Source organism: Vicia villosa, linkage group LG2 (assembly GCF_029867415.1).
Source record: "Vicia villosa cultivar HV-30 ecotype Madison, WI linkage group LG2, Vvil1.0, whole genome shotgun sequence".
NCBI classification, from domain to species: Eukaryota; Viridiplantae; Streptophyta; class Magnoliopsida; order Fabales; family Fabaceae; genus Vicia; species Vicia villosa.
The window spans coordinates 17,984,274-18,011,187 of NC_081181.1; the positions used below are offsets into that span (position 1 = coordinate 17,984,274).

Consider the following 26,914-nt stretch of genomic DNA (forward strand, 5'->3'; position numbering starts at 1 on the left):
CTACTTTGGCGGGTGTATCATCCCTCTTTATGAGTTTTTGTTTACTATACTAAAATTGAATTTTCCTTTCAATGAATTTGAAGAAGAAGTGTTAAGACATTTGAAGATTGCACCTTCTCAGTTGCACTCTAATACATGGGATTTTGTGAAAGTGTTCATCTTTTTGTGCGAATACCAGGGTTAGAAAGCATCCCTGGATCTTTTATTCCATCTTTTTGCCATGGAACTTGCCTCCCTAGGCAACCTTTGTTGTCAGAGGATAGTTTTTCTACGGCGGGAGGTCAATTAGTTTAGCATGTACTCAAATATTTTGGGGACTTTGAATATTACTTCTTCTTGGTATGTTCCTGAACTACAGAGACTCACGCTATCTTCTACAGGATCCCCGGGGGAAATCTATAGTACATGATTTTTCCCAGGTCAGAATGATTAGTTGTGATGATCGAGTTCAAAAGATTTAGGTGTGGAACCATTTTAATTGAGAATTCCATACATACTTTGTTTCTTTGGATTTTCTGACTCCAAAGGAAGTATTAATGAAGGAATACCCGACAACATTCTGGGAGGTCCTATGCTATGAGGATGGGGATGACGCTTTAGATGTTGCATCATCTATGCAAAAGAAATGGCCCATTGACACTTGAGCTATAATATATGTTATTGATGTTCACAAGAGAATATAACTATTTGATGAGGAGAGAAAGCTGAAATTGATGTGTTATTTGCTTTTTTGTTCTTAATGGATAAATATTGATCTTCTTCATTTTCTTTGAAGATACAATGGCACCAGGTCGCGTGGCCGCAATGAAATGTTTCTTTGATAGGAAGAAGGCTCGATTGAGAGTTTGGGCTGAAATTCCATCCACTCTCTTTAAATTTTATACAGTCTATCAGTCTCGGGTACACCATACTTCGCAAGAGGCACATGCTTTTGTGTCTGAGCAGGATCTTGCTTACCTCAAGAATCTTCTTGATGCGGAGAAAATGAATTATTCCAAGAGGTTGTGTTCCACATGTTCCACAATGCATCCTTGATGTTCATGGTGGCTGCAGGCCGATGAGATGCTTTGGCTTATGACAATTCTTCTAAGGAGAGAGATACCTAGAAGGGCAAGTACGTTGTGGTTGTCAAAGATTGGTATCGTCTCTAAGATAAGTTGTATGATCTTTAGAAAGATATGGCTCAATTGTTTGGCCTTTAAAAGAAGGTGGATACCCATGACTCCCTTTTTACTTTGGCTATCAATGTGTCTGAGTTACATGCATCTTTGGAGATTAAATATAAAGCTCTTAAAGAGGAGAAAACTTTCCTAACGATATTCACCTCTCAATATTCTGTGGTCGAAGACGCTCTTTAAAAAGAAAAAGATTCTCGGGCCAAAGAGCGGGAGACTCATAATGAGAAGTTGACGAGAATGAAGAGGAGAGTCGATGATGCCATTGATGAGATCTTAAGACCATCTTCGGAGACATTGAATATGCGACAGATCAAGTGGAGTTGTTGTGTTTGGATACTCATGTTCCATAGTCAGAGACGGGCCTGGAGAAAGTGGTTTATGATGATGCTATAATCATAAATAATGAGGGGCCTTAGTGGAGGTCATGATGAATGAGTTGTTATGTCTTGATTCTACCTATGTGCCTTAGCTACTCTTTGGGCTCTGTAATGACATCACCAATACTATATTAATTAAACTTTCTTCTTTCATGATTTCATTGTTTGATGTTTTTGAGTTGTTTCTTTCCTTCATTGATATGTATGCATTCGGTTAAGACATATTTAGGTTGATTTTGCTTCGCTCATTCTCTTTATCATGAATTGAAGTAGTTTGCTATGTTTTGTTTGAACCGTCCCATTTGTTAGGAATGGGAGCGATCCTTCGCATTTCGTCATTACGTATCCTGTTTGTTGAGAATCAGCGTAATTCTTACTGATCCCACTTGTTGAGAGCTGGCATAAAGTTTACCTGCCTAGTTTGTTGAGAACTGGTGTAATTCTTCAACATCATTGGGGATAATCCCCGAACAAGACTCGAGTCCCATTCCCTGCCCCCAGGTTTAAGACTAGTTCGAGTTTGACGTCTCTGGAATCCTCCACCTACGTCCTTGGAATGGCTAGCTCCTAGGGGGCGCACCAGCTGTGACTTAATTTGCTTTACTTTTTTGACTCTGATTTGAAAAACCCAAATGTATTTTCCAAAATACTTAGCTTGGACACCATTTGGACCTCTCACTTTGAGGCGGGTTCTCCGTTTAGGCCTCTAATGATGCGCCCTTCCCCTGGGGTCACTTTTGGCCAATGTTATGTGGCTAGTTACCTGACACGTAATCCTTTTAGATGGGGTTGAGGCTGAATTATCCTTCCAATCACTTATAAGGTTATTCAACCTCTTTTAGAAGTATCACCTTCCTTTCCAAAATATTTATGAAGGTTAATGGTTGATACTCACAAGTGATTGACATGCTTAAAAGGATGTTAAGGGTGTTCTCCTTCTTCTAGCGCTAATATTCTGGTCGACTTCAAGTCCGCACCACTGCAATTAGGAGGTATTGCCCGCTTTAGGTATAAGAACCCACACGACTTTGTCCTTTAGACAATACACCTCGTTATATATGGGTTGGTAGTGGAAATGATTATTTCGTCATACTCACTATGAAACTCTTTCGTCAATGGGTCAGTAGTGGTAAGGAATTCTCAATAGAAGTTATCCTCTCCTATCATAGTGTTTAGTTATAATGAACTAGCTTACGCATCAAACAAGATCTGATTGTGGAAAATCGCAAGAATTGGAAGTCAATTCTCACGAACGACACCATTGTTCGATATCGAAGAATACCTCTTGAAAATTCGGGGATGACATTAGGGTCAATTTTTTTTCTTAACCATTGAATTTCAACATAGCAACTAGGGGTGGAAATAGGCTAGACTAAGCTTTAGAAGACCTGAGCATGACTTACGATAAACTTAAAAAACCTGAGTATGGTCAAAGATAAATTTACAAGGCCTGAGCCTGGTCTATAACCTATTGTAGGTTTTTTTTTTGTCTGGTCTGACCTTTTTAAAAGTTTGGTCTGATCCGAAAGTCTATTTAAAAATCTACTTTTCATTATAATTTTCAATTAATTCATATTACTTTAGAAACCTTATAGGTCGGACTATAGTCTGACTTATTTAACCTTTGTACTAATATATATATATATATATATATATATATATATATATATATATATATATATATATATATATATATATATATATATATATATATATATATATATATATATATATATATATATATATATATATATATATATATGCATATATAAGTCTACTTATTTAACTTTTTTTTCTTAATATATATAATATATAGGTCAACCTATTTAACCTATTTTTGATATATATGAAAATATAGGTTGACTTATTATAATTTTTTTTTAATAGTCTTTAACCTGACATATTTAAATATTAATACCACATTTATTCATTCACCAAAATTATAGGAATAATACCTACATTAATTTGTTTATGAGAAATAATAAAGATAAATCATCCATAGTCACAATTTTACAAGGAGAAAATAGGCTTGTTATTACAATACACCCCAACCCTTATATTAGGTAAATAAAAAACTATTCAAATACTTTTTCTCTTCAACAAAACCCCAACCCAGTTTTCCATTTCTTCCATCACCTTCGCCGGAGAATCCCATCCACCATCATTCCTCTCTAACCGCAACGCTCTTCATCTCCGCCCACATAATCTCCCCTCCCCACACTCCACTTTTCGCTTTCTCCAGATCTACAACAACCGATCATCTTCTCCAACCCTCTTCCCTGCTCTGCCGCAGGTCCAATTCCGTTTCCGACCTTCGTTCATCACTTACCGGGCCCACAGGACACACCCACCCACATCATCACTATCCTGGTTTGCCGCCATTTTCGCTTCTTTTTTTGTTTTTCTCGTTAATGTTGAAATGGTTGATCTCGGACTTTGCATTTCCCAGTTTGGAGAATTTGGAAATTAGGGTTTAGCCTTTTGTATATGTTGATGACGATGAGGTTGTTATGTTAGGTGAAAAGAAAGGAGTAGTGGTATGTATAGGGTAATGAGTTTAATAAAAATGGAAAATGAGTCTTGGAAGTTAGGGTTAATGTTACTCAACTCCATAACCCTCATGCGTTTGACACTGACACGACACCGACACTTGTGATTGCATTCAGTTTATTTGTTTTTTCAAATTATTACATTACCGGTGTCAATGTGTCAGTGTCGTGTGCAGTATTCGTGTTTGTGTCTGTGCTTCATAGTTTGAGAGTGGATGATGTATGGACTCTGGTGGTGGTGGATGATTGGATATAGGTACTGAAAAATGAATGTGTTGGTTTGTGTTGATTGGAAAGGGAAGAGGGAGTAGTGTTTTTTATCATAGGAGGATAAATGTTCGGGATGATTGGTAGTGATTGTTGGTTTTTAAATTTGCTATTGATTTTTGGTTGCACCCTTTAGTGTTTATGACTGTTGTGACCCTGTGACTGATTTGCGTGTGCTCTCTCGTTAGCATTAACAGAATCCGAATGTTTATGACTGTTGTGGCCTTGTGACTGATTTGTGAGCTCTTTGGTTATCATTAACAGAATCCGAGTGTTTATGACTGTTGTGGCCTTGTGACTGATATGTGAGCTCTCTAATTAGCATTAACAGAATCCAAATGTTTATTATGACTGTTGTGGCCTTGTGACTGATTTGTGAGCTCTCTGGTTAGCATTAACAGAATCTGAGTCATATTATGTGACTGAATTTTAAGGTTTCATTAAGGGATGATAATAATGGATGAGTTTATTATGCCCGTTACAATATCTCTGTATTCTTCGAGCTTATTACTTGTATGTTAATTTCGTTTTTTGAGAATCCTATTTCTATGCATTGAGTTGGTATATGGTCCTTCTTCTTTTTAGGTACCATGGGCACCAAAAGACAGCGCCCCACTAATAAGGTCAGTACTTTTCGAGCTCCTCCCCCTGCTGCTGCTAATGCGCCTGCTCCTCCTCCTGATTTGGTCGACATAGTAGCACGTTTGGACCGCATTGAGGCGCGCCAGCAGCGTATTGAGGCGAGCCAGCAACGTATTGAAGCGAGCCAAGAGCGTATCGAGACTGCTATCCACCAGCGCTTTGACGAGCTCTTCTGCATTATGGAAGCTCAAAACCCACAACCTCCAACTCCATGATTCGTCTTTTCTTTTTTAGTTTTTGTGAATCTCAGGGAAGTCTCGTTTTTCTTCTTTTAGATGATGGTTCTTTTTTTTAGCTACTTGTTAACATTGAGAACAATATTTGTTTCAAATGTAGGTGGCGTACCAATTAAATCAAAATTGCCAATTTTCAGTTGTATTTGGATTACACTTGGGAAATATGGGTAATTAGGCAAGATAAGACTGAATTTTAGGAATTATTTTTTCATTGATAGAGATATCTTTAGAAGTAGGATACTTCATTGCTTATGAGTGATTGTTTTGCTAAGCGATATCTTTCTAGTTGGATATGGTAGGATGCGATCCCAGTTAAAAGTTTAATCCTGTTTACTTGCATATGTTTTTCCTGACAACTTAGCTCTAAAAAGTTAGATTTCAGCTTTATTGAACTTGTCTTTAATTTGATTAGTATTTTTGTTTCTTGCGGGTGATATCTCTGTTGATAGATGTGTTATAGAACTTGGTTTGATATCTTGTTGAGACTTCAATAATTCACATACATGTTTCTGAATGTAATACTAAGGCAAGTATGACTGATTCTTTTGGACCTTAGGAGTTGTTCTGATGCAATATTTCCCTGGTTGATTTACCCCTGTTTATCCTTTTCAAAGATTTCTGTTTGAATATATTGGTAAATCTCTGTAAATGGCCGAGGTATTTACTTATCTGGTGATGATGAGCTTCACTTATTCTAGTTTTGACCTTATACACATGAATGCTGTGTTGTTAACCAATCTCTTTGTCCTTATACACATGAATGCTGTGTTGTTAACCGATCTCTTTGTCCTTGTACACAAGACTGCTGTGTTGTTAACCTATCTCCTTGTCCTTTACATGAATGATGTGTTGTTAACTGCCCTTATTTGTTAAATGGGAATGAAAGTTTTTGTCTATATTTGGCCAATTCTAATTATTAGCTTGAAAGCCATTTGAGTTTTTGTCCTTGGAAGCTGAAGTTGATCATGAATTTAATCATATTTCTTTGTTTGAGGGAAGCCAAACCAGTGTAGGGGGTGGTGATGTTATAAGTATTTAATTTTATACCTATAACCAAACATTGCTTGGCGGGGTTTCGAGTTTTTATGGTCAATTTTTTTTAATAAGTTAACAAGGAGTGCTTATAGAGAAACAAACACAAAAATTATAATAACCCAGCATAAAAAAGCATGAAAAACTACAAATCTAAACACATTAATGCATTAGACTACCCATGTTTGAGGTCACATCCAAAAGTTAAATTTCACCACTAAGAGTTTTTATGTGGTCAACAATTTTCATTAATGAAATTCTTTTTTTCTTTTTCACCATTGAAAGTAAAGAACTATAATCTCCTTATTGCATCAGAAGTGCAGATAAGGCTGATTTTAACCTAACGAAATGAAATCTCATGGATATGTTACAATATTTCAAACACAACAACTTCTCAATAATAGGCTACCAAAAGGATAGCCTTTTGAATTATTTCAAATAGATAGACTGAGATATTTGAACTGAAGTTGTTCAAATTTAGGACTCAACATCTTAAGTGCTTCCTCAATCAGAGTTGACACTGATAACAACAAGTATATTTTTATGGAAATTATCTTTAAGCCACAATAAACGCCAAGATATTATCAATGCAGCCTTGAAAGCTTAACTAGCCCAACTTTTTAAGTAAAGAATTAAGGCCATTGATTATCCCTCCTTATGGGGTTATGAGTTAACCATAGCCCAACTTTTTAAGTAAAGAATTAAGGCCATTGATTATCCCTCCTTATGGGGTTATGAGTTAACCATTCTTGTGAAATTCAAAAATGCTCTTCGCTTGTCGGATATTGAAATTATGATGCATCTATTTAATAATAAAATTATTTCATTAAAGAGACACTCTTATTTCTCTCCAAAATTAATTCGAGTATTAATCTCTGGATTAACCCAGAGGCGAGTCTGGATAACAATCTTCAGACCAAATTATATTGATAAGTGTTTCCGTAAAACACATTTGGAATATTCCCCGGAAGCAATCTTGATGAGGCCGCAACTGAATAGGTAGATTAGGTTTCTTTAGGGATTTGAGTCACGCGTAACTTTATGTGTGAGCTCAAGATGAAAGCATGTCTTGTTTACCCTTCATTTGGGAGCCCTATTTATACTTTCAGAATGAAATGCCGCATTTAACGAATCGACCTTTGGAGTCCCTTAATAATGGACAACTATCATAATTTATGCCGCCCTCCATTTAAGAAGCGTAACACATGTAAAGGCCCAAGCGTATCTCGAATTCGTAACTAGCATAGACCTTTAGGACAACCGGCTGCCGAGGTGGAAAGTGGAGAACCCTTTTGAGTTGAGGGCATTGTCGAGTAGAGGAGATTTATCCAACTAGAGAGGATGCATCCGGCCTACTCAACGGTACGCCGCCAAACCGACCTCACTGCCATAGCTGTTTATATGCATACCGATTTCCCATGTCGGCTCAAGTATTTTTGGCATGTACAATAAGTTTCTTAAAACTTTGAAGGTTATAATCAAAATAGTATATATTAACTCAAAATAGTGGTTACTACCCTACATCATTTGTTATCAAGAAATCAAATATCATTGTTCACAAAGTAGTAACCATAATATAAATTATCAAAAGGTTATATTCAAAATACAAAGAAAAAATCAACTATTGGGTATATCAGAGCCCCTTGTTCCTCCTTTGCCTCATGTACTGCAAGACATTATGTGCATCAACTATCATGGTCTCTATAATGGTCTTCCTAAGAGCGTATTCGTGAAATTTTCCCCTCTCAATGCTCACTTTTCTAGTGGCCACAATACGCTGACAAATGGTTACACATTAACGACATGGTCCGTCCTAGCATGCTCCCCTTCTAATACCTCTCGATGAGCTGGTTTAGGTGGCTTTCCCTATGCATCTAGTGTCATGTAAAGATGCGACATTCTATAAAACTATTGGATGTAGTCGTATACCCCACTCCATGGTCGAGGAGATGACACACGACGTACATTCGTAGGGACCAATTGATAATAGAACGCCTCAAATATAATATCAACATTTCTACGAGTGACAATGGGAGGAGCGGACACAATAGGGGCTCTAGGAATACGATGTTTATACCCGAACTGTCGCATGACTCGCTTAGGTAAATGTGAATACATCAACCGTGATTCATAAGCAAGTCAGTTGGATTATAAGGCTATCATATTTAAGGGTCATGTCTGATGGTGATTGGCATATGGCATGAAACAAATATCATTTTCCACTATGCGATCAAGATAAACCCGAAATGGCTTGATCGCCATATTTTCTCTAAGCGGGAAGATATAGTAAGGATGTGACAAATTATTAGAGTAATCTTTCACACATGTTCATTCGGAGAGACGTGGAAAGTATCATAAAATATTAGTAACAATAAAGGTGAAAAATATTATCGCAAATAGACAATTATTTTCCGCCAATTGTATAGTCTTCCATATACAAGTTTCACCTAAAGTGGAGTCGAGATAAATCAAACAAGAGTGCCAATTATACTCATAAATGCTCTCAAAGTCAATGAAGTATTTGAGATAGATGACCTCGACATATGTTGCATTTTTGTCCAAATATATGAACATGTCAACCAAAAACATGAGGTATCTGCTTAATGATCATCCTCTATGATACAAAACTCATTTATCATCACCATCAGCCTCCACTGCCGCAGTCATGTGATCTATATACAACTTCTTCAAGAATGAAAATCTTGCATAACATCCTGTAGTGGCATCTATCTTCTTTTGTGCATCACATGGGTTAGCTCCCAAATAGGTCACCATCATCTCTTATGCCTCAAGTCTTTCTCATATGGAGTAATTAAATAATCTTTCAGTGATCAGAAGACGTATGAGGGATGACACATCATCAAATTTGATGGACATCTCACCAATTAGAGGATGGAGTGAAGAAATCTCTGAGTGTCATCTCTCATAGAAAGTAGACAACATACCATAGTTAATATAACCATACCCGGTCCTGCATATATCTTTCCCAGGTGAGACATCTATGCAATCTTCCTACCATAGTTGATACATTTCAATGTATCACAATAATGTAAATATAAAGAAAAGCCTCTCCTTGACCCAGACTAGGGTTTTGATGAAGACAAATACATAAAAAAAAGTAAAAAAGAAAGTCAACAATGATCGACAAAAAAGAAAAAGATGAAGATAATGAACAATAAAGATGAAGATAACAGTCAATCATGACAAAGTGGCAAAGATCAACATTAAATAACGATAAAAATGTCTTTATCTTTGGTATATCATCATTCATCTTAGGGTTAAATATGTTTTTGTTCCTTATAAATATCTCAACTTTTATTTTTAGTCCCTCTTATAAAATTGACATATTTTAGTCCCTACAAAATTTTTGTACATTAAGTTTTAGTCCCTACTATTATCTAAAATTTTGAAAGTTGTTTAATTACCCTTTAATTTTTAAATTTTTGAATAATTTTTTTCATACATGTTTAAAATACTGTAAACTATTTATTTACCAAACTTTAGAATTTTTTAAAATGAGAAGAATTAAATGTGAGTTTTTTAAATTTTAAAACATAATGATAAAAGTAATGAAAATCTCGACTTAGAAATCAAATTTTGAGTTACTTTTTTTTCAATGAACTTTTTAAAACGTTCTAAACATGTTTGCAAAATAATCATTCAAAAATACACATTGGTTTGACAGTAGAGACTAAAACTACATGCATAATAATTTTGTAGGGATCAAAACATGTCATTTTTTATAGGGGCCAAAAATTAGTATTTTATAGGGACCAAAAACATATTTAACCCTTCATCTTATATATCAATTAAAATATCATAGAATGTAAATTGATAATAGGACTGATACTATTGTTACTCCAGATACTGACATCCCTTTTGTCCCCATGGCTACCCAAGGACCTCCTGCGACTATTGATCCTTTACATCCTCGTTATCCCTCTCGTGACCGTAAGTCTACTCAATTTCCTAATTTTGTCTATTCCATTTACTCTGCTTCTTTTCTAACCTCTTTCCATAGTTTGTCTGATCCATCTTCCTATAAAGAGGCTATTCTTGACCCTCTTTGGCAGCAAGCTATGACATAAGAACTTTCTGCTTTACACAAATTAAATAAGTGGAAATTATTACCTCTTCCTCTTGGAAAACATGTTATTGGGTCTCGTTGGATATACATGATCAAAACTAAGTCTGATGGGTCAGTTGAGCGCTACAAAGCACGCCTTGTTGCTAAAGGTTTCTCTTAGACATGGCAATGGGGCGGGGCGAGGACGGTTTTAACCTCCCTCAAACCCTACCCCGAATCCTCAAACAATCCCTGTTCCCCGTCCCAAACCCAATCGGGGATGGATAATTAAAACCCAAACTCGTCTCAAGCGGGTTTGGGTTGGGTTCAATTTAGTAAAATCAATTTTTTAAATAAAAAAATTTATTTATTTTTCAATATCAAATTACACTATAAATAATAAAATAAAACAATCTAAACAAATTTCATACATACATTTCAAATATTTTAAATAATAAATACAAATCAAATTATCAAAATATTGACCACATAATTAATATTCTAAATTATCAAAAATTAATAATAATGTAAAAAATAAAGTAAACGAGGTGGATTCAGGATGAGTACTAGTGTCCCCATAACCCGACCCGTCCCCATTTTTTTGTAATCGGGAAAAACCCAAGCCCGAACCCAAACCCAGTCAAAGTGGATTTTCCCTGTCAATTTCGGGTTTTTTTGCCATGCCTAGTTTCTCTCAACAATATGGTATGGATTATGAAGAAACTTTTGCTCTTGTTGCTAAGATGACTACTATTCGCACCCTTATCGCAGTTGTATTTGTTTGTCAATGACATATTTCTCAAATGGATGTTAAAAATGCATTTCTAAATGGTGATATTCAAGAGGAAGTTTATATAATACCCCCACAAAGTGTTTCTCGTAATCAAGGGAAATGTGTAAGTTAAAGAAGGCACTATATGGTCTAAAACAAGCTCCACTAGCTTGGTTTGAGAAGTTTACCACTATGATTACATCTATTGGTTTTCGCTCTAGTGATCATTATTCTGCTTTGTTTGTCAAGACCACTTACCATGGTCGTATTTTACTCTCACTATATGTTGATAATATGATTATTACAGGTGATGATATAAATGGAATTAATTATTTGAAATTACAGTTAGCCAAACAATTTGAGAATAAGTACTTAGGCATTTTTTTCTACTTCTAGGGCATTGAAGTTGTCTACTCTCCTAGAGGATATCTTCTCTCGCAATCCAAGTATATTACCAACATTCTTGAACAAACTCGTCTTTTTGATACTAGAGTAGTAAATAGCCCTCTTGAGTTGAATGTGAAATATGCTCCATCTGATGGTGTTCCTCTTTCAGATCTCACCTTATATCATACTTTGGTTGGCAGCCTGGTATACCTTACGATCATCAGACCAGATATTGTATATGTTGTTCATGTTGTCAGACAGTTGTTGTCTTTCATTCTACAGTGCATTAGGCAGTTGTTCTTTGCATATGTCGTTATCTTCGGGGAACCCAGTTTCAGAGCCTTCTCTTTCCCCCAATGTGCTCATTGAAACTTCGTGCTTATTCTGATGTGGATTGGACTGACGTCCCCACATATCGTAAGTCTACCACATGTTTTATGTCTTTCTTGGATATTCTCTTATTTCTTGGAAGAGTAAGAAACAAGATATTGTCTCTCGTTCTTCAACAGAAGCTGAGTATCGTCCTATGTATAATGATAACAAAAGTGCCACTCAAATTGCACACAACTCGGTCTTTCACCAGCATACCAAACACATTGAGATTAATTGTCACTTCACTCATCATCATCTTCAGCATAGGACAATTACTCTACCGTTTTTCTCCTCCATTTTGCAGATTGTTGATTTGTTTAAGAAGACGCATACCATTAAACATTTTTCGTTTTTTAATTGACAAATTCTTGATGCTCTCGCTAATGCATCTTGAGTTTGAGGGGAGATATTAGTAATTATTATTATTATTGAAATTCTGGTATCAGATACGTGATGTCGAAGGAGATGTCACGACACAAATATCTGAGAACTGAACACTATTGAACAAGATAAAAAGGGTAACAAAAAGTAAAAAACACAAAGAAGTTCCTTTATCTCAGATCTCTTTACAGGAAGGATTTCCTGGACATCATCTTTAACATCATACTCTAAATCAACATCATCTCTAATCTTTCTCTTGTTGGAGGGAGGGACCCTTTTGCTCCAAGTCTTTGAAGGTAACATAATCTTTTTCTTGGTACTATTGGTAGAAGAGTTGGTTACCACAAATTTTCCTTTTCTGAACCTGAGTCTCTTAGCAACTCCCGGCATCACAGAGGTGTTAAGGTCATTATCAGACATATTATCCAGATTCACAACTTCTTCAGCAGTGGGGTTCATAGTTTCTCTTGACTCAGGAGCATCAAGATTGACACATGAATCCTTCCCTGTAAACGCTGTCTCCACATCTTGTCCAGTACTAACCCTCAGTTCCTCTAGAACAGAGGTAGAAAACTTGGCAAGTCTACCTTCTCCATCATCTTTCTTCGATGCAGATGGTGCAAAAACACCATGGGGGAGAGAGGTGGAAGTCCCAGACACAACTATACCTAAAACCTCAACTACAATCTTTCTAACTTTTCTATCGATAGCAACAATGTCTTCCTCTGAATTTTAGTTAAGGAGGGTTCAACAGCAGGTTTAGGAGTGTTACCTCTAGGTATAGAAGAAACACCTTGCAATGGCTTTGCATGGGATGATCTGACCTTCTTGAACTCCTTCCTAGAGCATGGAACGATTGACAAAGGAACAACATCAAGAACGTTGTCAAATGAAGGCTGCACATTGTGGGTTTCAGAGTTCGACCCAGGAGCCTTTCCTTCATCAGAGGTATGCATGGGAGAGGACGAATCACAATTTTGTGACATCTTTGAGATTTTGAAAATAGTGAAAGCGGAGAAAAGGGATCCTTTTTCTGTGCAGGGAGATGAGTGGGTTGTTGCAGTGAATAAGGACAATAGTGAGGCGTGTGGAAAATATTTGCGAATAACTTGAAATAATTGTTTTTGATATGGGCTCTCTATTTGTTGGAAACCTAAATTATCATGAGTGGTATTTTCATACCCTAATAAATGACATAACAACATTTAATGATATTCCCACACGCTCTTAATTGCTACAAACCCTCATATATGCAGATCCCTAATTTTCCTTTCAAAATATCACAGTTCTCAATTGTATTTTTGATATATTTACTCTAAGATAAGAGTATAGGGTCTTCCATCTGCTTGACTTGAGGACCAAGATTATAGGTTAGCTTACCAACAGGGCACATCTCAAATTCTGGCTTTATTTGTTTGATCCAATGTTGAGACATCTTATCGGACATTCTTCCAAGCACACCACTATCAACATTCATTTGAGAAATCATGAGATTTTCTTTTAATATTTGGCATGTGGAGGAGTAGTTTAATTCATGAGGAACTCATTCGTAACAGTTGTCCTTAGACTTGACTCCTTTCATAACTACTTTATTTTTCTTATTGATGACAAGACAATTAGATTTGGTGAAGTTTACTTTGAGTCCTTGATCACACAGCTGACTTATGTTTATCAGGTTGGTTGTCAACTCTTCCACGAACAGCACATCATTAAGATTTGGAACTCTTGAGCACTCCAAGTTTCCAATCCCTTTGATTTAACCTTTAGCTCTGTCACCAAAAGAAACATAGCTAGTGGAGTGAGGTTTAATATCCACCAACAAATTTTTGACATGTGTCATATGTCTAGAACATCCACTATCAAAGTACCAGTTGTCTTTGGTTGAATCTCTGAGAGAAGTATAAGCTATCAGACTGGTAACAACATTCTTAGGGACCCAATGTTTCACCTTTATGCCAGCCTTCTCAGACTTAGGGAGGGGTGTAGGCTTAGGGAACCCATATAACCTGAATTGGAAAGGTCTTATGTGTCCATATCATCCATAATGATGACATCTGAAGTGCTGACATTTTTTCTTGAAGCGATTAATTTTACCCTTGCCATGATGTTGAAACATCGGTTTCGACATCTGTGGTTCAACCTTGGGCTGAGTGGAACTTGACATAGATGTTTTCTTTTCATTAAATTCTATACCACTCATGTCTCTTGTCACTCTTCCCACTTGAAGAATTTTTTCTAATGAGTCAGTCCCATTATTCAGCATTCTGACAGACTTGTGGACTCTGTCGAGTTCAGACTTTAGAGACCTCACTTCTTCTTCCAGGCTAGATATAGTTTTGAGATACTTTTTTTCTGCCTTTAATTTGTAAATGAGATCTTTTTGTTTCTCTCCTTCTTGACATAATTCAGTGCTTCTGTGATACAATTCTCTGTATGATGCATCCAACTCATCATAGGTTAGTTCATCTTCACCAGAGTCTTCATCAGAGATATATCTACCAGTTAGAGCCTTTACATGCTTGGCATATTCCTCTTCACTTTCAGAATCCTCTTCAGACCAAGTTACTGATAAGCCCTTCTTCTGTATTTTAAGATATGTAGGACATTCAGCTTTAATGCGCCCAAAGCCTTCACACTCATGACATTGTAGTCCTTTTCCTTGAGTAAACTTTTCTTCACTTCTTCTTCTTCCAAACAGTACTATAGCATTGGATATTCCTTCGTCTATACTCAGATCATATTCCTCCTTTCCTTCTTCAGTATTAGCTACAAACGTTATGCTTTTGTTCTTCTTTTCAGATATTTCATTGATGCTTAATTCAAAAGTTTGAAGATATCCAACAAGCTCATCCAATCTCAATTGGTTGATTTCTTGAGCTTCTTCTATGGCAGTCACATTCATGTCAAATCTCTTGGGAAAAAACCTGAGCATATTTCTTACGAGTTTGTCTTCTGACATCTTTTCTCCTAATGCATTGGATGCATTCACAATCTCTAGGATATTCATATGAAAGTCATGAATACTTTCATCATCCTTCATCTTAAGATTCTCAAATTGGGTGGTTAGCAGCTGAAGGCTTGACATCTTCACTTTGATGTGCCTTCATAAGTAGTTTTGAGAATTTCCCAGGCATCTTTAGCTACTTCGCATGTGTTCACCAATCTGAAGATGTTCTTGTCAATCCCATTGAATATGGCACTCAAGGCTTTAGAATTTCTAAGAGCCAAGTCATCCTCTTCTTTATTCCAATCTTCTTCAGGCTTTAACTCAGAAGTGGGTTGTTTATCTGCTCCAATAATGACAGGACGCTTCCAACCTTTCAAGAAAGCTTTCCAAGTCCTGCTATCCAATGATTTTAAGAGAGCCACCATGCGTGGTTTCCAGTAATCATAATTGCTTCCATCCATAACAGGTGGTCTGCTCACGAATCCTCCTTCCTTGTCCATAGTACCAGAAAGTATCTTCCCTAGATCTCACCCAGATATAAAGCAGAATGCCTGCTCTGATACCAGTTGAAATTATGGTATTTCTGCTCTGATACCAGTTAAAATTCTGGTTTCAGATACGTGATGTCGAAGGAGATGTCACGACACAAATATCCGAGAACTGAACACTATGGAACAAGATAAAAAGGATAACAGAAAGTAAAAAACGCAAGGAAGTGTTAACCCAGTTTGGTGACAAACACACCTACTATAGGGGCTGCCAAGCCAGGGATAAGTCCATTATATAGTATCAATTCGAAGCTCAAACAACCTCTGGTTTACAACTTCTCACTTAATCACTACCCGTGCTATACTTCTATCTAAGACTCACTTAGGTATGAGGCCCTCCTCAAATCCCTTCAATCACAATCAGTGATCGACGACACAATTACACAATTGTAGAAGACACTCTTCAAAGACACATAATCATCTTTTGCTTAAAAGCTTGTGAATGATTAACAAAATACAACTCGCCTAAAAATACTCAAACTCTAATACTAAAACATTATCAGAGCGGATTACAATTAACAACTAACAAAGGACTTAAAAGCTTAAAAGCATTTATACGGCAAAAACACAGAATCCTTTTTTTTTCCACACCATCATAAGTAGGATTAACTAGTCTTTATAGGGCAGCAGCATGGGCTTGGGCCAGTCTTCAAATAGGGTTTTTAAAGCTTCCTGTAAATATCTCCATGAAATCAGGTTATGATTACTCCAATATTATTGGAACAGCTCGTATAAGACTTCTCTTGAAATTACGCAGAGATAACCCATAATTAGATATCTGATAAAAACTAAACCCTAAAACAGAAACTAACATCTAGTTCAGACTTAGCACATAATGTTAAGACATCTGTTTTAACATCAATTAAAAATCTGGTAGAATGTTTTGCTAACATGTCAAGGCATTCTTCATAACATATGTTGCACAGAATGTTTTACCAAAATACCTGCCAACACAGAAACAACAATAATAATAATAATAATAATAATAATAATTATTATTATTATTATTGATAATATTATTATATTATTTTATTATATTATTGTAAAGGTAGTTAGGTCTTTCTTAACATTTAGTATTTATATTCTGGTATAACCCTTATTCTTCTAATTTTTATTGTTTTAGTTTTTGCTCATTGAAATTCCCAGAACCAAAATTTGAAGTCACTTTTTTAACGTTCAAAATTCCAATTTGTTTGATCTCCACCTTAGTGAGCTGACATTAAAAATTAAATACATTTAAATTGACCAAAACTAAAATTACATTTAAATAATGAAGGAATAAACGTCACAATTTTTTTTATAGATAACAAGATCAAAATTTAACAATTTAAAGTAAAAATACATATTCAACGGAAAGAAAACTTAATAACTCAGATATTCTGAGTGATTTGTTTTCTCAACTACAACTCTTCAAAAAAATCCAAATGTTCTATTTATATACTGCATTCAAAATTCACATATTGGACATATCATTATCGGAACTTCAAATACAACACTCAATAATTATAACTTTTCATGAGGTAATCTTCTATATGAGATATTTAAAGTTTTTGTTTGAGTTAGTAGGGAAGGGAAAGAGAAGGAATTTTAAGATATAAATTGACATGTAATTTTGTCCCTCATAATTTGATCTTAATCACTAACTATTCAAAAGCTCCTGAATAGTGCTTCTTGCCTCTGCCAGAGCCCGTGAGCAAGAGACTTCTTTAGCCCATATATTCTGCATGGATTGCATATTCACCATTTGAGTAAGATATTCATTCTTCAACTGTGTAACCTCCTCTGAATCCATCACGCTAGCAACAACATTCTGCGCAGATGGAAAATAAAATGACAGTCAGAATATGCAGGATGGAAACTAATACTATTGCACCTCTCGGTGTATCTGTTAAACTCACCCATGTTCTTCCAACACATGCATTGAAGATTATGTACTTGATGAGATTTTCGTCGGAACTGTTTAGAGCATCACCAGACGCAACAGAAACTACAAGATCTTGGTATGGAAAATCAATAAAGGATCCACGGTTTTTCACAGTAATTCTCTTGTGCTTCTTCAGAATTCTGCCAAGATGATAGTAATTGGCGGGTTCTTCTTGCAATTTCAACAAGGTTGCTGCCCTCTCCGCATTAGCCCAACAATAGCATGATGATGACCCATCATCTGCATGAAACATGATGCAAGGATACAAGATATGGATAATTTAGTTAGACTAGTTAATTTATTAGTTGGAGGGAATTAGCATACTTATTAAAATGAACATAAGAGCAGCAATCTATTATAGAAGGCACATGAGGGGAGGCATTGCAGTTGCAGGACTAAATTATTAATGCAAGCAACTTACCCAACAAAAAACAAGCAAGTGGAATGTCCAAAAGAATCCCCTTAGAATTCATTTTTGTTTCTGCATATAAATTCATAGTTTTCCTCTCTAGAACTAAAACAGTAACAGCAACAACCTGTTCACCACAAGCGGAAAATTAATTTTCTTTGACACATGAGATCAAAAATATTCAGGGATATGTAGAATGAAATACCCTGCATCGGAGCACTATTTGCTTTTGACTCTGGCACTGAGGCAATTGGGAAATCAAACAGGAAAAGGAATCCTGACATGCGCTATATGCATCTTTTAGAGGCCTTAAAGTGGACAACCTATCACTACACTGTTTATCAAATACTTCTATTGAATTTACTTCAATGAATGACACAGGCAGCAACATAAATTTTTGGGCCCTGCAGAATCAGAGACCAACAATCAAATTTGTTGCAAGGCTTTACAATTTATGGTACCATTAGAAAGACGAGTCCTTCATATACACATAGGAAAACCAAAAAGTACTATTCAAATGACAGAACATGAGTGGTATAAAAGTACTCACAACATCTTAATCAGTGAGAACACATTTTTACAAATAGTTCACAACTGCTGTTAGGTAATGGGGGTTTGGGCCTTATCCCAAAAAATGTGATGAATAGGAAAGTTTGTTACATATGTGGATGTGCGTGCCTATTTCTTAGAGGGGAATGATAGTTATATGAAGGATAAGGATAGCAATAGAGAGGGCATTCCTTATCTATTCTGTTGTTAGGAACCTTATGGGTTGGGAAGAGTGAGAATTGTCACATTTTTTGGGAGTTTTGCTCCGGGATTACAAGGGATCCATTATGTAATACTTCTTGCTTTTTCTATTAATAAGACTTTGCATTTTCTGTAATTACAAGGGATCTCTTGTGTATATAAGGAGCCCTTTAACCATGCAGGAAAACAAGAACAGGAGTCGAATTATTTTGGTAAAGGTGTCAAATGCATACCTTGCATCAAGGATTCGATGAAATGTTGCAGTTGCACCAGGTCCAAAACCAGTAGGAAAAGAATGTTTACTTATAGAACCAAATATATTCACCTAATAAGAAATAAATAGCATGATTAAGTTGCAAAACAAGCATAGAGTATAAATATATAGACAGTAAGATGGCTTGCAGTTACAACTTACAATATTATGATGCACTAAAACATGAATACAGAAATTTCCTCTAGTCCCAACAAGTCCTTTCATTTGAAGAGCATCAAGGCTTGCCCCACTTGTGCATGAATTGCACAAACTAGAGCTAATGTCGTGAATGTCAACTACATTTCCCTTGAAAGAAATCAACTTGCCCTCGGGAAACAAGCAGTTTGAACTCTGAGGCCTAGAACAAAAATTAGGCCAAGCCACTGCAGTCCCAATGTTGAATGAAATGTTCGCACTCTGTTCTGATGTTGCAAATTTCTTGATTTTACCATCTTCTGATTCCATAATAGTATTTTCCAGAAGAGCTGCAAGGTTGACAGGAAGATAAATGCAAACATCCGAACAGACACCAGAAGAATCATCATTGGAACTCAGCATTTGCTTTTCAATTTGAACTTTAGGCAGAACCACATCTGTGACAGGAGGTGAAGAATCTCCTACAGATGCATATGCAGATTTGTCATTGAAAAGAACATCATGAGAAATAAATGCAAGGCTCCAGATATGTTTTCCATAATTAATAACAAATTTAGCAGTGCCGCTGCTACCGAAATCAGCATCATTTGTGGTACTGAAGCAATCTTTTGCATTATGTTCTATGATATAATAACCACCAATTTGCAATAGCTGAAAAGCAGTAGAAAGCGAATTAATACTCAGGTTCGCATCACAAAGAGGAGCAGCTAGGAAAACAAGTTAAAGAGAATAAGAAAACTACCTGATACTTTAAAAATCTATCAGATGAGAACTCAAGCAAAACATTCTTTGCACTAGGTTTTGAATTAAATCCCGTATCTTTCCTAGGTGATGTATTGCGCAACAGAGCCGGGACAACCATATTCTCCTTTTTAAGGCCTCTAAAAGTAACCATACAAGATATATCTAGTGAACTCAAATCGTCACAATTTCTGTTCTCTTTTGATTCTCTAAAAGAATTGGAGCAAGCATTCAGCTCATAAACAGAAATGTGAAACTCGTCCTTTGATGTATTTACCGATTTCTTAAGTTTTTGCCTCTTAATGGAAACTTGCTCTTCATTATTGCCATTGAAGCAATATTTTGAAAGTCCTATTGCCTTGTCCTCATAAACATCACATGAACATGAAACTCCAGACTTCCCGTCAAGCAATAAAATGTAAGGCAAAAGTATAGCTTCAACAAAAGTACTTGACTTGTTGGATCTCACATTATTAGAATGCTGCAAGAAGTGACATAGGGGCATTAGCAGTGCAATTTGTTTACATGTACGTACTATATATAAAAAAAAATATTGCAGAGACTATATAGCCAGAGAATATTTTAAAATGGGCATTGCAATTCACATACTAAAGTTAGAGGAATAAAAACATACGCATCCTTTCAATACTATTAGTTCTTTGCAAGGTCACATCAACGTGTTTTTGAATGGATTTGAATCAATTAAACAGCTCTTCACATTGGCTATGCTTATTTGTGTTTCTAGACCTTGATAATATCGCGCAATGATGTTTTATTGAATTAAGAGGAAGGTAAAAGATTTGAGGAATTTGGATCTTGTTAGATATAAAAAATCATTCCGAGGCATATACAATAGCTTACTCTCAGGAGACTTGATTTTTAGCAGAATATCAAAGCCTCTTTAACAAAACGCTAGGGCTCAGCAAGTGAGGAGTAAATTCTTGGAGCTCCTATTTTGTTATATATCATAATGCCAGCATAAGGTTTGATTTAGTATGTGTTACATCCATGCTTCAAGTGTAGCTTATAGACTTCAATCCTACGGTCATATTTGAGATTTTTAAAAAATCATATCCAGGCATCCGCCTACAGATTATAGCAGGTTTTAGATACTGTGGCTCTTGATGAATATGATAAATATAGAAGGAGTTCATCTTCCTCAATTTGTCTTCCTCAACAGGTATCTTAAACAGATTGCACTACTAACAAAAATAAAAAATTCAACAGAGGAGAAAATTTAACCCTGTAAAAGTGCATGTTGAAATTAACATAAGTAGGTCAGATTTAATAATCTGTTATGATAGACAAAGCAGCAAAAATACTTAAAATATTATAGCCTGCCAGCTAAATGTTAATAGAATTTTAGAGAAACTAAAACTTCCAGGATACCTATTTTGAAAGGGTTAACACTATCAATTGCATGGCATTAGTATAAGCTTATTTCAATTCTATTAACTGATTTTATATTATTTGCATCTGCAACTCTTCTCTATTTTAGTTTTATTAGGCAACTGCTCAAGTGAAAAAACTATTTTAGCTCATAAATCAATTACCGGTTGCAATTTTTTATTGAATATACAGTTAGAACATACCTTTTCTTGTGGAGGAAATTTGTGAGATACCCTAAGCAAATGGTAGGATCCAGATTCAAGTATCTTAGTTTCATTCTTATTATTGATACTAGGGCAAAGGGGAAAGTTTCTGCATTTAACATTCTTCCAAAGACAGTAAACAGAAATTGATGTGCTAAATTCTCTTCTCACTTGGATACAATTAAAGATCATTCTGCATGATAATGATTCACTAAATTCCAATTGATCCACAAGTCCATCAATGCCATCCACAATAACATCATAGTTTGTCACCTGGAAATCCAAAATAACAGAAGTTGAAATACAAACTTTTGTTAACATATTATAACTTTTTTAGGGAATGTAATGTGGACGCAGAGAGAAATGTGACCTCAAATATGTCATTGGAATTCCAGGTCAAGGGAAGGTCTGGTATAAGAACATCAATGCCACTAGTGGCATCAACCAACTGCAGTCTTCTAGTCAAAGGATCCATCTGAATATTTAAAGCTAGATCATAAGGACTCTAATATAAGTAGTAGATATGCAGATATTTCCAACTGAAGATTTATGTTTACAAAAATGTGCTGCTCCATTTTTAAAAGATGAAAGAAAATATTTATGTCACACATTATGAACAAAACAGAACTAATTACGCCATGGCAAAATGCAGCTCACTTGCAAATATTAAGATAAGAGATAAACTAAACAAATAACCTTGAGATATCCAAGCAAAACAATGCCTACATCTTCACTTGAAATGATCCTTCTACCTGATCTACCATTATATCTGGCTTGACGCGATAAAATACTGAAATGATTGCCAACAGACGATAACTTACAGTGTCTTTCTGGCTTTAGCTTTCTTTGTAGTGTGTTTATACAGTGATGGATGAAGATAGACATTGGTACTACCTGTGGAAATATCATTGAGATGGTAGTATAAATATATATGTATATCCTTCAATGTCTAGTAACAAATAATACCTTCTGCCAGAAAAAGACAATGACTGAATTTCTTTTTCTTTCTCTATTTAGGGTAAAATAACGAATATGTTCTGCTGAGTACTTCAGATCCAAATGTCATAAAGTACCCAAAGCAAATTTAATATAAATAAGTACAAGTAAGATACCAATTTCAGAAAACCACAATGCATTTCTCTACCGCATCCATTAAAGTCATGTCTACACAGCCCCATGAAAGCACCGTGCTGCCAAAAGAGAGCATCACAATTAAACTAATGGAGCCATGGTTTCAACAAAGTTACCCCAACTGGTAATTTTATTAGCATACCTGAGTTTGAGATACTGAAGGAGGTAACAGTGGACTAGCATGCATCTGAGCTAGCCCTTCTTTCTGTTAAGACCTTGCAACAACAGATCATCAGAATGGAAACAGAACATAGAGCATCAGCCAACCTAAGAAATCCATGGATGCAAATCGTCACAGAGCTTACATGTTTTGATCCCAAAATATCCTTGTCGGATAGCATACCAGCAAACTTTTTACGTAAGCTTGTGACAAGAAGTAATACCCTGCCAAGTAAAAAATAATAAAAAGGAATAATAAACATTCCAGCAATCTACTAAACTTCCAAATTGAATGCACTAAACCAAAATCAAACATTTAATACCAGAGTCTTGCCGAAAATGGTAATGACTGAATGAACTTTCCTAACATACTTGTAGACTGCAAAACTACATTACACCTGCAATACTGTAATGAATTATCAATTTATTTCCAGAGCATATCCATGAGCAACCACATCTTTAATAAGTCTGAAGTGTTCAAAGAACATTTGTTATTAATATCATCAATCTAAGGATTTAGGCAACACAAATTTGAAAAAAAAAGCAAGCACAATATTGGTAGTAGCACATACACAGTTTCCAATGGGGAGAAGGATTCCACGACAATGCTAGTTTTGACGCATGCCCCAAGAATAACAACTTTAGTCCACGAAAACTTTGGATCCACAAAATGGACATTTCTTATAGATATCTGCACAATATGACCAAGAAGTGTTTAAGTGCAGCAAAGTATAAAACAAAATCGCATAAGATAATCGCCGCCGAAAATATTGGGTATATAAAACAGCGAATCTACTTCACTTACAATGGAGCCAACTCGTAAACCATGTATCATAGTATGTAGTTTATCGGTTAAAAGAAACCACACATCATTATCCAACTCCAAAACCATCCCTTTCATGTAAACACCTCTAATTACACCAGTATAAGAACCACACTCACCCTTCCCCTTAATTTCACTCTTGAAGCACGCCGTCAATTTCTCTAAACGCGGACAAACACGCAAAACCGTCTCATCCAAAGTCAAATACATCAAACAAGACTCCTCCTTTGTTAAGCAAACTAACTTTTTCTTCAAACCGGAAACCACAGCACGATTACCAATCAGCTTGGTGATTACAGGGTGAAACGAAGATGCATTGCCACAATAATACAAAATCTCCGTATTGGTGAAAGAATGACCGTTAACATTCTCAATTTGAAAAGAACCGTTACTCAAGTTTTTTACTAACTCCCTAGAACCACATAACCTACACTCACAACACGAGAATTGTACCAAAAAACCTAACAAGTTAACCTTAGAACTCGAATTCAAATCGTAACCGCCAGTTGCAGGCACAATTGAAATAGGACCGACTGACTTCACTATTCCATGGACAGCCCTTACATTGTTACCGCCGCCGCCGTTATTGCAATTAGTTCCGGGAAACTGAAAGATGTCTGCAAGGTTTGATTCGTTAGGATCGGAAAAGCACCATTTGATGATTTCCAAGAAGGCGGTTTGGGATCCATGATGATTTCCGGGGTGTTTGAACGGGATGAAATTCCAGGCGGTGATGCGGATTTGTTTTCCGAGAGCGGCGAGGCGGAAGGAGAGGATGTCGCAGCAGACTGTGGCGGAGGCGTCGGAGAATTTGAAGCATGAGCAAGGGAAGTGGGAGGATGAGGGAGTGGGGAGGGTTAGGGTACCGGTGAGGACGGCTGGGCGGTTGAGGGTTGTGAGGATGCGATGGTCGGTGGGGTGGTGAGGTGGTGGAGGAGGGGGTGTGGATAGAAATGGGAGAGAGGCGGAGGCGGTGAGAGGTCGAGGGAAGTGGAGGAGGTCCGATAGCGTAGTCGACTGTGGGTGTTCCATTGGGATAGGTGATGAAGCATTTGCCGCGCTTACGGTCTGTTGGTGAGGTTTTCGAACTTTCACACAAGCGGGAATCAGAGTTTTATATATATATATATATATATATATATATATATATATATATATATATATATATATATATATATATATATATATATATATATATATATATATATATATATATATATATATATATATATATATATATATATATATATATATATATACAACAGAATATCAAAAGAAAAATAAATAAACTAGTGGCCGACAAACCAATATGACCAAAGCAAAAAAGCAAAAATAAAGTAGTCAACATGACTTTTTTTTTTTTTTGGTAAAAAGTAGTCAACATGACTTAATATTTCACTTAATAATACTAATTTTATTCTTATATATCTTTTAGGCACAAAAGTCAAAGTAGCTTTAATAATGATTGACACAAAAGTCAAAGTAGCTTTAATGTTGATAGGAACGACGCATTCAAGATTCAAAATTCCAGTGTCATGCCTTGAAGATTCTATTTGTAACATTGGGAAAAAAATCAGATCTAGTTGGGTTGTTGTAATTAATAAATCTTATTATTTTGGATGAGGCTCCAATGGCTAGCAAATTTTGTTTCGAAGCTCTTGAGAAGTCTTTGAGAGATATTATGGGTCATGACAAAGTTGCTACTAAGTCAACTTTTTTAACAAATCTTATTATTTTGGATGAGGCTCCAATGGCTAGCAAATTCTGTTTCGAAGCTCTTGGCAAGTCTTTGAAAGATATTATGGGTCATGACAAAGTTGCTTCTAAGTCAATTTTTGGAGGAAAGATTGTGGTGTTTGATAGTGACTTCAGACAAATTCTACCTGTTGTGCCTAGAGGAACCAGGTCTGACATTGTCCATTCAACAATAAATGCGTCATATATATGGGATCACTACAAAGTTTTGACTCTAACCAAAAATATGTGTTTGCAAGTTGGAACAAACTTAACCAATACGGAAGAAATACACAACTTCCCTAAATGGATATTACAAGTTGGAGAAGGAAAGATATCTGAACTAAATGATGGATATGTTGAAATAAGTATTCCACCTGAGTTACTTCTAACATATTTTGTGAACCCAGTTGAGAAGATTGTTACAAGTACTTATCCTAATATCCTTGAAAATTACACAGACTCAATTTTCCTTAAAAGTAGAGCTATATTAGCTTCAACCATCGAGGCTGTGGATGAAATTAATGATTACGTCATAAATTTACTACCAGGTTTAATATTTATTTTCCTCTTATGTTACATAATTTCCGTATCACCTTTTTTGTCTAAATTTTTGCTTACTATTATGTTTCTATTATTTAGGTGATGCAAAAGAGTTTTTGAGTAGTGACTCGATTGATCGATGTGAAGCTAATGACAATGATGGTTTTGAGCATTTGACACATGAATTCTTAAGTTGTTTGAAATGTTCTGATTTTCCAAATCATTCAATGCAGCTAAAAGTTAGGACTTGTATATATCATGTTGATAAGAAATTTGGATCAATGGAAGGTTTTTATAATGGTACAAGATTGACGGTAACTAAACTTGCAAATCATGTCATCGAAGCCAAGATTAAATCAGGTATCCATGTTGGTAATACTATTTAAATTTCTAGAATGTCTTTATCTACTTCTCAGTCACCTTTGTCGTTCAAACTTATTCGAAAAAAATTCGCCATTATTGTCTCTTTGGCCATGACAATAAACAAATCTCAAGGCCAATCACTAGACTTTGTTGGTTTATATTTTCCTAAAGATTTCTTCAGCCACTGTTAACTCTATGTGGCAATGTCAAGAGTGAAAAGCAAATATGGCTTGAAAATCTTGATTCATGACAAAGCCAAGCAACCATTAACTCAAACGACTAATGTTGTCTTCAAAGAAGTGTTTCATAACGTTGTCTAGGTATTTATACATACAATTATTTTTACACATAAATACTATTAACTCGATTCGTATTTCATATATAGGAGTATTACACTTCTCAGAAGTTAACATTATTCTACAATGATATTACATTTGGTGCTTCTTTTTTTTTATGGTGAGTTTCTCTCATATATGAGATATAGTTTGTATACTATGAGATTCCACTTATAATTGCTTTGTTTTAATAATATATTTATGTTAAATAGTATTAGCATTATAAACAATATAGCTTTCACCTAAT

The 26,914-nt window shown here is 35.7% G+C and overlaps 2 protein-coding genes and 1 long non-coding RNA gene across 3 annotated transcripts; 2 read left to right on the top strand and 1 right to left on the bottom strand.

Annotated features, from left to right (window-relative positions):
• The first annotated feature begins 3,591 nt into the window (after nucleotides 1-3,591).
• On the top strand, nucleotides 3,592-5,540 carry LOC131645967 (uncharacterized). The gene is made up of 2 exons (XR_009297238.1): nucleotides 3,592-3,925; nucleotides 4,957-5,540. It is a non-coding gene; the product is annotated as an uncharacterized LOC131645967 (long non-coding RNA).
• Nucleotides 5,541-17,192: 11,652 nt separating this feature from the next.
• Nucleotides 17,193-24,781, bottom strand: LOC131649441 (CST complex subunit CTC1). Its single transcript, XM_058919205.1, has 16 exons — nucleotides 23,675-24,781; nucleotides 23,442-23,560; nucleotides 23,193-23,267; nucleotides 23,016-23,094; nucleotides 22,853-22,915; nucleotides 22,692-22,769; nucleotides 22,276-22,473; nucleotides 21,950-22,054; nucleotides 21,580-21,852; nucleotides 19,989-20,468; nucleotides 19,253-19,897; nucleotides 19,071-19,162; nucleotides 18,293-18,491; nucleotides 18,100-18,214; nucleotides 17,653-17,918; nucleotides 17,193-17,564 (listed from the first exon to the last, which is right to left on the bottom strand). Exons 1-16 carry the CDS (start codon nucleotides 24,722-24,724, stop codon nucleotides 17,394-17,396), a joined length of 4,008 nt encoding a protein of 1,335 aa, XP_058775188.1. The 5' UTR covers nucleotides 24,725-24,781; the 3' UTR covers nucleotides 17,193-17,393.
• Nucleotides 24,782-25,322: 541 nt separating this feature from the next.
• On the top strand, nucleotides 25,323-26,355 carry LOC131648657 (uncharacterized). Its single transcript, XM_058918393.1, has 2 exons — nucleotides 25,323-25,977; nucleotides 26,069-26,355. Exons 1-2 carry the CDS (start codon nucleotides 25,323-25,325, stop codon nucleotides 26,353-26,355), a joined length of 942 nt encoding a protein of 313 aa, XP_058774376.1.
• Nucleotides 26,356-26,914: the final 559 nt, after the last annotated feature.